The sequence below is a fragment of the Magallana gigas genome, chromosome 3 (genome assembly GCF_963853765.1).
Source record: "Magallana gigas chromosome 3, xbMagGiga1.1, whole genome shotgun sequence".
NCBI lineage: Eukaryota > Metazoa > Mollusca > Bivalvia > Ostreida > Ostreidae > Magallana > Magallana gigas.
Window position 1 is genome coordinate 33,381,105 of NC_088855.1, and position 13,319 is coordinate 33,394,423.

The 13,319-nt window shown below is 33.0% G+C and overlaps 1 protein-coding gene across 2 annotated transcripts in view; it reads right to left on the minus strand.

Moving 5' to 3' along the window:
- LOC105333935 (ubiquitin carboxyl-terminal hydrolase 32) overlaps positions 1–12,688 on the minus strand; it is a 28,165-nt gene extending 15,477 nt beyond the window's left edge. For both annotated transcript variants that reach the window (XM_034481597.2, XM_011437178.4), the window contains exons 1-14: positions 12,320–12,688; positions 7,763–7,890; positions 7,359–7,464; positions 6,760–6,878; positions 5,805–5,964; positions 5,573–5,704; positions 4,447–4,554; positions 3,953–4,068; positions 3,620–3,694; positions 3,109–3,192; positions 2,900–2,961; positions 2,399–2,504; positions 1,788–2,189; positions 400–540 (exon numbers count right to left, since the gene is read on the minus strand). In XM_034481597.2, coding sequence (XP_034337488.2) covers positions 400–540; positions 1,788–2,189; positions 2,399–2,504; positions 2,900–2,961; positions 3,109–3,192; positions 3,620–3,694; positions 3,953–4,068; positions 4,447–4,554; positions 5,573–5,704; positions 5,805–5,964; positions 6,760–6,878; positions 7,359–7,464; positions 7,763–7,890; positions 12,320–12,377 — 1,797 coding nt within the window. In that variant the 5' untranslated portion in view covers positions 12,378–12,688. The remainder of the gene's footprint in view (positions 1–399; positions 541–1,787; positions 2,190–2,398; positions 2,505–2,899; positions 2,962–3,108; positions 3,193–3,619; positions 3,695–3,952; positions 4,069–4,446; positions 4,555–5,572; positions 5,705–5,804; positions 5,965–6,759; positions 6,879–7,358; positions 7,465–7,762; positions 7,891–12,319) is intronic.
- Positions 12,689–13,319: the final 631 nt, after the last annotated feature.

Below are 13,319 nucleotides of genomic sequence, written 5' to 3' on the forward strand. Positions count from 1 at the left end.
TTAGGCTATGTGTACTATACACAACACAACTATTTGTGCATATATTTTATTATGTTTCAGGCCTCTAATTGATCACTTTGATCGGAGTCATTTAAGAATTCAATTAGGTCCGTTATCTCCATACCTGTACATCATCCGTTTTTCACTTCACAGGGATTGTAATGACTAAACAATTATATAAGTAGTTGATTTTTTTTACGGTAGAATATTTAATGCTAGGTCTATTTAAAACATTGATAATGAATTAATGTAATGTAATTATTGTACACTACTGCGTATTATATTCACCGGATTACGGTACCAATTTTCTCTTATTGATCAGCATGCAAATGAAAATATACAATTAGTGTAAGGTAAGTAAATCTGAATTAGTATAGTGTCAGACTCGATCAAACTTACTGTTCTGGGTAGAGCGATATTTCCCCCATACCAGGTTGACAATGCCCTCCATATAACCTCAGGAACCAATTCAAAATCCTTACCCCTTACTAGCATTGTGTCTCGGCGAAGCCTGCCTCCCTCTGCAGTAAGACTCACTACCTGTAGACAGAGACACAAAGAGTTTGCTTGTTGAAATACATGTTAATTGATCATTATCACTGGTAACTTTACATGGAAAATAACTTGCAAGAATGGTTAAAGAAAATTAAACTGACATACTGTCAACATTGACAGAGAAATAAACTGACATACTGTCAACAATAACAGAGAAATAAACTGACATACTATCAACATTGACAGAGAAAAAAACTGACATACTGTCAACATTGCCAGAGAAATAAACTGACATACTGTCAACATTGAAAGAGAAATAAACTGACGTACTGTCAACATTGACATCTTTACAATGCTAAGCAAGCAGTACCAATTGGGTACATGTGTATAAATAAACTCAGATGATAAAAGTCTTCCCTACCAGGGATGGGGTAATTGAAAAAAGTATCTGTAATTGAGTGTAATTAATTACATTTTTCAAAGTAATTGAAAGTAATTTGTAATTGAGTCTGTCTTCAATTACAAGTAATTGAATGTATTTAAATACATTCCAAAAATATTGTATATTTTCAATTACTTTTCAATTACATCTCAATAACTTTTTTTCAAAGTTTAAAATATAAAAAAAGGTGTCTTATAATGATAAATAGATTTTATACATGTTTGGCATGGACTTTTGTTTATACAATAATTAAATGTTTCATATATTTATACAGCATAACACACTGCCCAGGGCAATAGGTAAAGATCTAATTTTGTGGGGTGTGAACTCTCTAATACCCAAGAACCCCCATTGATTTTAGACATAAGGGAGTCAAAATATCTCATTCTTGTGAATTTTAGCAATTATTATTTATATACTGATATGCTGTACTGCCGAATAAACATAGTTTTAATATGTGAATAAAAATTAATTCGCTATAGAGAAAATATTATTCAGAACCAAAAATGAACTCAATGGTACTTAATGAATTTAATGTTAAAGAAAATTTTTCTACAAATTTTCAAGAAATCTGATCTGAACTGAACTATACAACCTTTAAAAACATAACCGTACATAAAGCTCTGTATATCTTAATGCTTAAATATATGTATATGTTCTCAGGATTTAAAAAAATAAAACTAAAGTATTTGAAATGTAATTAATTACAGTTATCAAAGTAATTGAGAGTAATTAATTACATTTTAAAAAATCAATGTAATTGTAATTGCAAGTAATTGATAAAATTGTCAATGTATTTGAAAGTAATTAATTACTTTTCAAAGTAATTGACCCCAACTCTGTTCCCTACCTTTGAGTTGTTGGGTGTGATGAGATTAGAGTTGTCTATTGGCCCTGGCTTCACTGGGAGAGCACATGTCTGCTGCAGACCCTTCTTTCGGAGTTTCGGGGATGGTCCCGGACTGACGCTGGTAAATCCATTGGAGTCTGAGGCGGACAGGCAGGTCTTGATGGGACTACTACAGGCAGACTGGGATCTCTGGGGGATTGTGCTGGACTTGAGGCTGCCATTGAGCTGAGTGTTGTATTCAGAGTTCTTTCCCTTGGTGATCATGTTGACAATGATGACAGAGTCATCATCCCAAGGCAAAGCTTTTGATGCTTGCTTGCCCTTGGTGATCTTGTGTAGAGTCTCTGTACCGTTCACTCTGTCTCCTTCACCGTTATCTAATCTACCATTAACTAGCTGAATCTAAAATCAAACCAAAAAATTAAAATGATGAAATTCATGCAAACAGTGCCTTAAAGTACACAAAGGTGCAGTATGAATTCCAACTTCATTTTCAGCAAAATAGTAATCTTAATGTTGGTATTAAAAAATATTTTAGTAAACTCATCAAATATCACTGAGGTTGAAAGCAAAATTACTGTGTAAAAGAGACTGGGGTGTTTATCACTTACTTGTGGGGTGACATATTCAATCCATGAATTCCACCACCCCATACTGATCAAATACCACACCTGTCCAACTTCAAAAGCTTTCTTTGATTCTCTTTGAAGCCATTGTCTGTGAATTACAACCATCAATATATCAAGCTCAAATCATTATTACTCAATACAAATTTTCTGTTTATCAAAATCTAAATGTATATATACTTGTATACTGCATACATGTATTTGTTTGTAAAGAATAATGAAAAATCGTAGTGGAAAGCATTGTCATAAGACTCATTGTGTTGCCAACTACAAGAGATAGATGCAACTATCAACTGAGAGTAGGAGGACTTAATTACACTGTATGCAGTATTTGTTTTTAATTCATTATTTGTAATTTTGGACAAAATGAAACGTTTGTTGATCAAAATGTTGGTGTGTGTAAACTGAATGTCCAAATAAACATCATGAGATTTTTAAGCAGAATAAGAAAAAAATTATATCCAAATTTTCAGAGGAGCAGCTTACTTAATTATCTCCCCTTCCTCTTCTTTAGATTGAGGTTTTAGCCCCATTACCAGATGACATATCTACAGACAAGAAATTACATAAAATCATAAAATTATCATACATATCAAAAATCTTTGACATGAAACAGTGTTATCCCACATATTCTAAGAAAATACTATAAAAATTTTGTGTTGGAAAAAAAATCTAAAGAGAACAAAGATAACAACCTGACTGAGTAAATCTAGGAAATTATCTGCCAGGGCGTTATTGACCGTCCACACTAAGTACTCCGCCTGGCTGATACAGCCATCCTGTCAAAACAAACAGCAAATCTACTGATAAGGATGTCAAATATTGATGTACATGTATCGGTAACTGTCATAACAATCAAAGCTTTGCACAAAAATTATCAAGCCTTCTATTGGCTGAACACTTCATAATTCAAACAAACATTCTTTGATCTTCGAAAACAATTCAAAAAAAAAAACAAACATAAAAATGCATTTCAAAAATACTAGATCACATTATTTCCTATTCTTAATTAAGTTCCTTTTACACTCCTATTGATTCTCTCTCTAGCACCCTCTTTCTCCCTCCAATGAATGCAATTTTACGACCATCTAGCGATCAATATTGGTGTGCATGTACGGCAAGTTTAATTAAAGTTTAATTACAGTTCCGACAGCCCGTCTTCTGTCAATATATCAATCAGAAGCAATAAACTCTCTCAGTGTTTACCTTGTCGCTGTCATGACTTGCCAGGATTTCTCGAGCTACAGTCTCTGGTTCCATTTTGTAGAAAGGATCACACTCCTGTTACAAATAAATCAACCAGAGAATGACATTCTTTAAAAAGTTTTACTTCGTTGTTTAAAATATTTACTTTACTCAATTCAAAAGAAACAATTTTATTCCTTAAGTCCAATAAAAAATCCAAAATAGTCTTAAAACGTCTGCCATATTGAAAATTCTATATTGTTACAGTGTTATATGATCAAAATATATCAAAATGATAAAAATTATTTAAAAAACAAATTGTTCAGTAGGTTTTGTCAGTATATAAGTGTATACCATTGAGTCAGATGGGTGGTTCTCTTGACGAATTCTAAGCAGAGCTTGCACCATTTGTACCAGTTCTCTTTCACATAATTTGCCATCATGGTTGACATCAAACACTTTGAAGCAAACTGCGCAAAGGAAAAATAGATTGCAAATTCATTCATAAATCTTCATTACTGTATTATTGTCTTTGAAATACAACATATATAGTACAGGAACATTAGAAAATTCTAGTTACATTTGTATCCATTTACAAAAGCAGTGATGTGAAAAGGCTAGGAAAATACTGGTAGTCTTCATTCAATATTTTCATTTTACTAGCTTTGGTACTTGAAAAATGATGTTTTTTTCTAGAAAATTACAACCAATTAAATATATGCATATTGATGCTATGCTCTGCTATTAGGATTGTTTAAAAACAATGTTTAATACAGGAAAGTTTTCCAAAATAATACATTTGGACTGTATTTGTAATGAAAATATCAATTTTTAAAATAATGCCATACATTTTTGTCTCTCAGTACCAGGACCTCTACAACATGCTGATATTCCACAGGCCATTTCTTTAAAGTCAATATGATTGTCTCGATTTTCATCAAAGGCATGGAAAAGACCTGAAAGCAGTTTATATGTACATCATCAGTTGTTATTTTCCAGCAAATTTAATTATTTGCTTCAAACACTTATTATGTATGCCTGCAACAGGGGGGGGGGAGCTAGTTCTTAACTTTTTCTAGCGACGAACACTTTTCTTAACAAATTTACAAACCGAAAATTGAGTTGCATACCCCACAACTTTTTTGGGAGATAAGAGACGTGTAAAAAAATTGAAGTGAAAACAAGGATATTAAGAGTGAAATGAATATTATGGGATATACCCCCCCCCCCCCCCCCCCATCCTAACAATGCCTAACATGCCTGCCATTCTTTTTTATACATGAGTATAACAATTTATTGACTATTGAGTAATAGACCTAAAATTGCACTGACAATTGGACAGAAAATGGAACATGTATTTCAATAAGCCCCCCCTTAACTATATTTTTTACCTGATTGTTTTTGTTGTGGGGTTTTTTTTTCTAGGAGGGGGTGTGTTTTTAAGTAATTTATTTGATCATATACCGGTATATGCATATTCATCAAAACAGAAGGTAATGCCTGCACATAAGCCCTATGTAAAATTTACTTACAATCTGTAGGTACATCTTTAGTTACAAAGTTTTTAGAAGAAATAGTGTACATTTCAAGAGTAATTTCTGATTATGTAAACTGCTTTGGGTGATGATTATCTCATCTATCAGTATTTATAAAAACACAACCCATAGAAATAAATGTACCGGATGACCAATTACATGTTTAAACTAGATTATAAATAGAAAATCTAAAGTACATGAATTGAAATATGTGTTGTAGAAATGTCCAATGAAACAAAGTGTTTTCCTATTCTGTAGATCAAATCAAGGAAGTTTTCTTTAAAAGCCAATGAGAGAAACCTTCTTGTGAATCAAGATGTGTGGTTGGGATTTTGTATTTTTTTCCTTCTTTCTTCAACATACACATACATATAAATACAATAGTTTCAGGACATCATCATAGGTTTGAAATTAAAAAACCCCTTCACAATGCACTTACTCTCACAAATCGCCTCCGGAACAGGTGGACACACCATGGCCTTGAATGTGTCAAGGTCAAACTTTCCACTCTTAGACTGGGATTTCAGAGTCCAATACCTTTTCTCTAGTTCACTAATGTCTGTTTCTTCCACTAAATAACGATTGAAAAAAATTGAATTCTGTGCATATTCATGTACAGATGTACCGGTATAAATTTCATGCAACTAAGAGGGGACAGTGTTTGAACTTACAGTGTGTGACCCCGGCTAAAGTCTGGTAGAAGGTGGGCGTGTCCGTGTCGTCAGAGAGACTGACTGTCATGTGTTCCATCAGAAGCCATTTGGTCATTTCTGTGGCGTCGGGATGTTTCTTCACCCACAGTCGAAAATAATCAAAGGAAACCTGGTCATTCTGGTTTCAAAGAAAAGAATATTTTAAAAGTATGTATGCTTTATAGATAAATGGAAAGTAAATTGGAGCCACTGAATAGTAAAATGTTGGGAGGGGGGGAGAGATGATTAGGTCTCTGTCAAATTTTTAAAACCAAACACAGATCAAATGAGGCATTTGAGCCAATTGTCTGGAAATACATTGATTTTCGCCCGGATCACATTGTTTATGGCTTAATATTTTTATTGTAACATATCCATTTGATTTTTGATTTTTTGTAATAAAATTGAACCATAATGAATGTTTTCTTGGTGAATTTTATGACAGAATTGAGTAAAACTTTGAGATTTTCCCAAAAAATGTTAAACCGGGTAGGGTTTGGGCAATCGGGGTTCATTTACAAACATCCGGTAAAAGGAAACTAGTGCATATTTTGACTAGGACTTTGTTATAGATTGAAAATATTCCATTAGAAAAGTCGTAAGTCTTTGTGGGGTTTTCCAAATTTATGAGGCCAAACATGGCATATTGCGGAAAAAGACGAAGTTCTTTGGCTGTTTTTTTTTTCCTGTTAAACTGCATGTTCTCAAATTTAACAAAAATATTGCCCACAAATTGTAAACTATTTGTAAATTAAATAAAGTATGATAAAAAGATTTGACTTTCATGATTTTATATTCTCTTGATTTCATGCAAAACAGTTGAATCATGGAATTAAGTTCTGATGTAAAATAAGGAATCTACAGTACTTTAGGCAAAAAACTGATCATGTTTTCCAATGTATATAGATTCTGGAAGAGTTTCTATGATTTTTACCTCCTGAAAAAGGTCCGAGAGGGCGACGGAGATCTGTCCCTCTGACTCCAGTACTAGTCGGTCCATCTCCTCCTTCTGTACATAGGAGTAACTGTCGTCTGCGTACATCCCAAACAGCACTACAGATAATCACGAAAGACACAGTCAGATACAATATGGAACAATATTTATCTACATATTCAAATGAATTATGTATTCAGAGTCTTTAATTAATTATGACCCTGTATAATGCAATGTCATAATATCATGGATCAGTAGATCAGCTGACTACATACATGAAATAATTATCTTTTGTAAATCAACTTTTATTTTTAACGACTATTTCGCAATTGACCAGGTGGGAAAAAAAAAGGTTGCAACATCAAACTTTCATGATCTATGTCAGTGGTTAACCTCTTGAACAGATTCCAGCATTAACAGTCTTGTTCTTGGCAAAACTTATGACTAGGAGGTTCTTGCTAACCTCAAGCGAATAATTTTTTTTTTTTTTTTTACAGTTTTACAGTATTCACTATCTGAATGTATTCAGTAATCGTTTTATATGTATATGTAGATAGGTCTACAGTTACAGGATATCAATGAACAACATCTGTCCTCACATTTTATTTTCTCCTCTTGAGAGCCTTTGGTGAGGATAACCAATCCACAGAGCAAGTCCTTTAGAGATAATCCCTTGGAAGTACCCCCAAATCCTCTATACAGAAGCTAAGAAAGCAGAAAGAATGCATTTCGTATATTACTATAGTTAAAGCAAATAAAGAAACAAAGGATTTCCTTCTTCCCACACATTGAAAAGAAAAATAAACCGACATCTCGTTTAATCAGGAAATTGAAATTTAATGCCTAGATTATGTTTACGTGAAGTTAAAAATAAAAATGGCGAGAAAAATACTTTTTCTGCTTGCTTCCTGTCTCGCACAACTTTTTTCGAGGTAATTTAAGTTTCACATTTCCATTCAAATTACAGTGCGAACATTATGAATATTAATAATTAAGGGCTTACATTGGCAATACCAGCTGGAACACCATCCCCTAGTACTTCGCGGCAGAAGACAATGTCGGACATCTGTCCACCTAGTGTGGCCACTCTTTTGAAGGCATCCTTGGAGCGTTTCATCTCTGTGTCCTTCACTGTAAAAAAAAAAGTACAATTTAATTGTTTATTACAGTAACTGTAAATTCAGAAATTTCCACATACATTGTAGTAATTTACACTAAATACACAAGAAGAGAGCATATACCAGTATACAGAAAATGAAATATGTGTGAATAGGAAGTGTTTGTGTCCATTTTATTATGATGAGTTTATCATTTCTCTTATATTTTAGTTCTGAATATAAATATATGAAGACATTTAATCAAACATTTCTAATGTTTAACATGAACAACAGTCACAGTACTATTGGATTAAAGTATACAAATAGCATTTCTCAATTAAAATCATGTTTGAATGTTACTTTGCATTGTAGAAATATGTGTCTAAGTACCTCTCAGACAATGCATATCCATTAGAAAATCAAAGTACTGAAGAACTGACGGGAGTTGATTTTGTCGATTTTTATTTATTTTAAAATCAATGATATGTTATTTTGCATGACAGTACATGTAGTTTCTAATTTGAATTACGCATATTTTTATAATATGAATTTTTGGACTTTTTCGACAAGAATGTCGAGAAATCCCCATATGAATCAATATTTAAAGATAAAATCAATCCAATCAAACTATGTATCAGTAATAGAAATATTTCTCGAAAATTGTATGGATCCAAGCAATATTGAACTCTAGTCTCGTTCAACCAAATGCTCGGCTGACACCATAAATCTCCGAAAAGGATTTACAGAGACAGCCCAGCATCGAGTTGAATGAGACTATATTGAACTCTGGTGTAGGAATACATACGACAACAAAAAATATTTAAATTGTTCGAACCATTTAAAATCTGACTTTTTTCAAGGTATTTATAAATAAGTTTCCTTGAAAAACAATGCTTAACCATACATACATCAAATTTATCAATTATTTTCAAGGTCTAGGTCTTGTGAGCAGCAATGATTTGTGCTGAGGTCCAAACAATGTTTCACTTTCGGTTTGTCTGAGTAACTGCATAGGAGAGTTGATTAAAATCAACTCCCAATAAAAAAAATATAGTTATCATGCAGTAACAAGAAAACACACTGCTTGTACCCATACTTGTTGAAAGAGAACTGCAGTAGATTCTTTTAAAAGTACATATATGACATGAAAATGGGGTAAAGTAAGTCGAGACAATACTGCTCAATTATGTACATTCGGATATAATTCCACAGCAAGTGATGGAGGCCTAGGTGCCCCCATACTATTGATTATTCTATTTCTGCCAGGCAGAGCTGGAATATCAGTACTCATTTGTAAATTTAGCCATCCTAATTAAACAAATACATAAATAACGATATTACCCAGTCAACTAGTGTCATTTTTCATCACAGGCAAAGAGGCGCTAGAGACACACGATATCCAAATGTCTGTTGAATGGCAGTACTATAGGGGTATTTTAATCAATGATCATGCAAATGTTAATGCCATACTCATTCTTCATATTTCATGGTATAATTCTCTTTTTATTTGGTTGTGAGGGATTCAATATGACTAATTTGAACCTAATGATAAGCTGTTTTTTTTTTGTGAACAGCCATACATGCTACAACTCCAAGTGCTTTAGTCAAATGTAACGCCTTCTCCTATTTTATGGAAAAAGGTAAAATTGTATAATCATTATGGCTGATAACACATAACAATATATAAGTAATAATCATTGATTATGAAGTAAAAAGGCCATTATGGTATTTGACACAGACTGATTTTTTTTAATTAAGATAAGATTTCTTGTAGAATATTTTTTTCAGAATTTATTAGTACACATAGCAGTATAAAACATAGGGCTGATAAAAATCTACTAAAAATAATCTAGTTACAAGAATTAAAATATCAAACTGATTATGTATAAATATGCTTAGAGTGCAAAAATTGGATCTGAAGAAAAAGACGTGTACAGTATATCCAATGCAGTGAAGAATTTATCAATGTTATTAGAGTGAGCAGTAGTAAAACTATCAATAACATGTAGATCCCATAGCCATAACAACTAGCATTACAGTATATGGAAGAATGATAATCTTTTGATAGGAAGGCACTTATAGTAATAAAGCTAGGCTGATATGTAGTTTTCCAGCAAATTTCTATTGTAACAGTTAGAATCGGGAGTTTTGGGGGCAAGAACCAACGATGAAAGAGAAAAAAAGGCAATCAATATAACTGCAATATAACCTCTCCTTTTCATGACATGCACTTCATTTCGCAAGAATAAATCTCTTCAATATTAATGCACGTACATCACTACATCAGCACATTTTGTTAAATCAATATCAAGTCAGAAATAACATTTCAAAAAGTAAGCATGCAACTGAAAACAGTACCCTCACGTATTATTTTATTATATTATTAACAGTCCTACCCTTGTATCAATATTTACTGTCTTCATACCTGTCAACCCGAGATGAACAAAAAGGGAAACGAGGGCCAGAGACCAATTTATAGGTCATCCGTAAAATACTGGAAACAGCCCCTACTGGGTGGGGAAAACCTCAGTCTGAGAATATATATTTAATTACATGACTGGAAACAAATTGAATTTATGCACAAGATGATTAACAGAAACACTTAATTCTTAGAATGACAGACTGGCAGCATAATTAATAGAGCTGAAATCAGCATGTGGAAACAATAAGCTATTCAAAAACAGAGCAAAATCTATTAAAGTTGAGTATAAACAGAATACAAAATCTGGCAGAATGAACAGAGATGTTAAAAAGAATAGTTCAGTAGAAATTGGAATGTTTTCAGATACATGTAATACTCACAGGCACCTGACGTTATAAATTTGTCTCATAATAAAATTTTTACTCTTTTCCCTATATATAATTACATGTATTCACAAGGTACACGTCATCTTGGATTTATTTCAAATTATCACATCAGCTGTTTCGCTTGAAACTCATCAATAAAATTATTTTGGGATCGTCTCTGTCTTCATATTTGTCCTACGACATCTAAGCTTACAACTGATTCAACCAAAACAGTGCATTACACCCGTAAAAATTGCCCCTCAATTTGCATCTACTGCCTTGGATATGTGATAAATAGCTAAAGGGAGGAGAGAAGTTTACAACTTTATGTTAATGAGATTTTCCTGCATCCTGCATTTATGTCAATATTTCAAAATATATATGCATTTAAAAACATGTTTTTATATACATGTACTTTGTGTAATAAAAGTAAAATAGACAGTAGTTATTATTAACTTCTATTAGTTTAACTTGTATGTTGATCAAATTCAAAATTGACACCTTTTGAACATGCGTAAGCTATATTTGAAAGGTATTTATGAAAACTTCCCTCCTCTCTTTAGCAATTTATTGCATATCGAAGGCAGCCCGATTGAAAGACTGAGATGATCCCAAAATAATTTTACTAATGAGATTCAAGCTAAACTTCCAACTGATGTGCAGTTTTAGATAAATTCAAAATGGCAGCAATGTGTACTGTACCTGGTAAAATATTCGGTAGAGGGCATATTTTTTTTAATTATGAGAAAATATATAATGTCAGGTGCCTGTGGCAATAATATAAAAATAGGGGGAGGGGGAGGGAGAGTATACCTATATATATACCAAATTTCCTTTTTTTCAAAAGTAACGAAATTCCTAATCCGTTGGGGGGGGGGGGGGGGGGGGGGGGGGGCTTGTATGCCTTTGACTCCAACTTCTCAATCTTTCAAACGTACATTACGGAACAACTATGTTTCCTGCGAAAAAAAGTGGGGGGGGGGGGGGCTGAACCCTCTATTCTGCTATGTGCCTAATAGTTAGGTCTAACTTAGCAAAAAAAAGTGGGGGGGGGGGGGGTTAAGCCCCCCTAGGCCCCCCCCCCCCCGTTTCCAACGCCTATGATACGTGTATGTTTTAAAACTTTCATATTTATTTCTCTTATCATAATTGCACAATACCTAGTTGAGTTAAGAGTCAAATAAATTCTATCCCTTCAATTCACACAAAATACAGTAAAAATGCATTAGGCTCTTTTCAGTTTGGAGATAAAAAAAATACTCTTACAGGGGGTAATGACCAAAAAGCCTCATTAATCAACATTTAATTATTTTTTTTATCCTTCCCACATATATTTTATGCAGAAATACTTTTTATGTTGGAGTTTTTTGCACTTATATTTGTAGTTTGCTGTTAAATGCTGACTGATTACCCCATATATTATGATGTAATAGGTGTATTTGGTAAACAGTAAATATTGGCATCCGCTATAATCATCATAGTGGGCATCGACACCGTCACACGCCTTCTAAACCTTGATCATAGTGCAAAAGACTCGTATAAGACTCGTTAATAAAAGAAATAAAATTAAATAGTTTTAAAGTGAGGACATCTTGAAAGATAAACATGTAAATGCGAAATAAATATTGAGAAATAACCATATCAATGACAGGTTTAAACGGTTTCAGTTTACTTACTTCGTTTACATGCCTCCTCGAAAGGAAAGTACTGAAGCTTGGATTCTTTAGCTCCCATTCTGAACAAAAACGCAGTTTCAAACACAACTTTCACCACAATTATGCATCATTATTTATAAATCTTTACGAAGTTCCTTCTTCTTTCGTCCATCTTAAATCACGCGACGATAATGACATCTCGCGAGATTTATGCACATAGGTTTGTAGGTAGGTCTATGAAATTAGGCCAGTATGCGAAGCGTTTAAATAAGTCCAGATTTTTTTTTATATTAACACACCCTCGTACGTGTGCATATATTTGCCAGTGCTATTTCCATTTCAGTTTCATCATGTTCAAGTAAACAACAACACTAATGACCTACATTTACATTGTATGGAAGCCTTGTGTTGTGGGAATTACATAATTTTTTGGTACACTAGTCCAATCAGCCATATCAGAGACATAAATAAAATTTACATGTTATTTATGTATCTGACTATATATAAGATGTTTGAATGTCAGAAAATCCCAAAATGTCAACAAAATGACACCAGTGCATAAATTAAGTTCAACAAAATTAAATTTTACGTATAGTATGGTGCACCTGTAGATATTAATGGGAATAAAAGTTCATTATAATCAAAGTACTTTCAATGGTTTAGAATTTTTTCGATTTTTGACCAAAAAGAGATGTTTTCAAAATGATAGTGAAATTCAAAACAAATTGCAGTCAAAGTAGTGAGAAAGTACGGAAGGGGGTCAACTAGGTCATTCTGCCTTTAGTTTCATGACCACATATATGTCTAACCTTTGCTGTTTTCTCTATCATTTCGTTAAAAATATGAGATTAATCTCAAAGTTGAAGATACACAAGTATATGATGATAATATCACATAATCATGTAGGTTATCTTTTAAATGTCAAAGAAGAAGTATATAGGCAGCTTCACTCATTCTAGTCACTATATTGCCCAAATGCTCTTGAAAATTTTTACCTTGACCTTCACTTTAATATTGACTT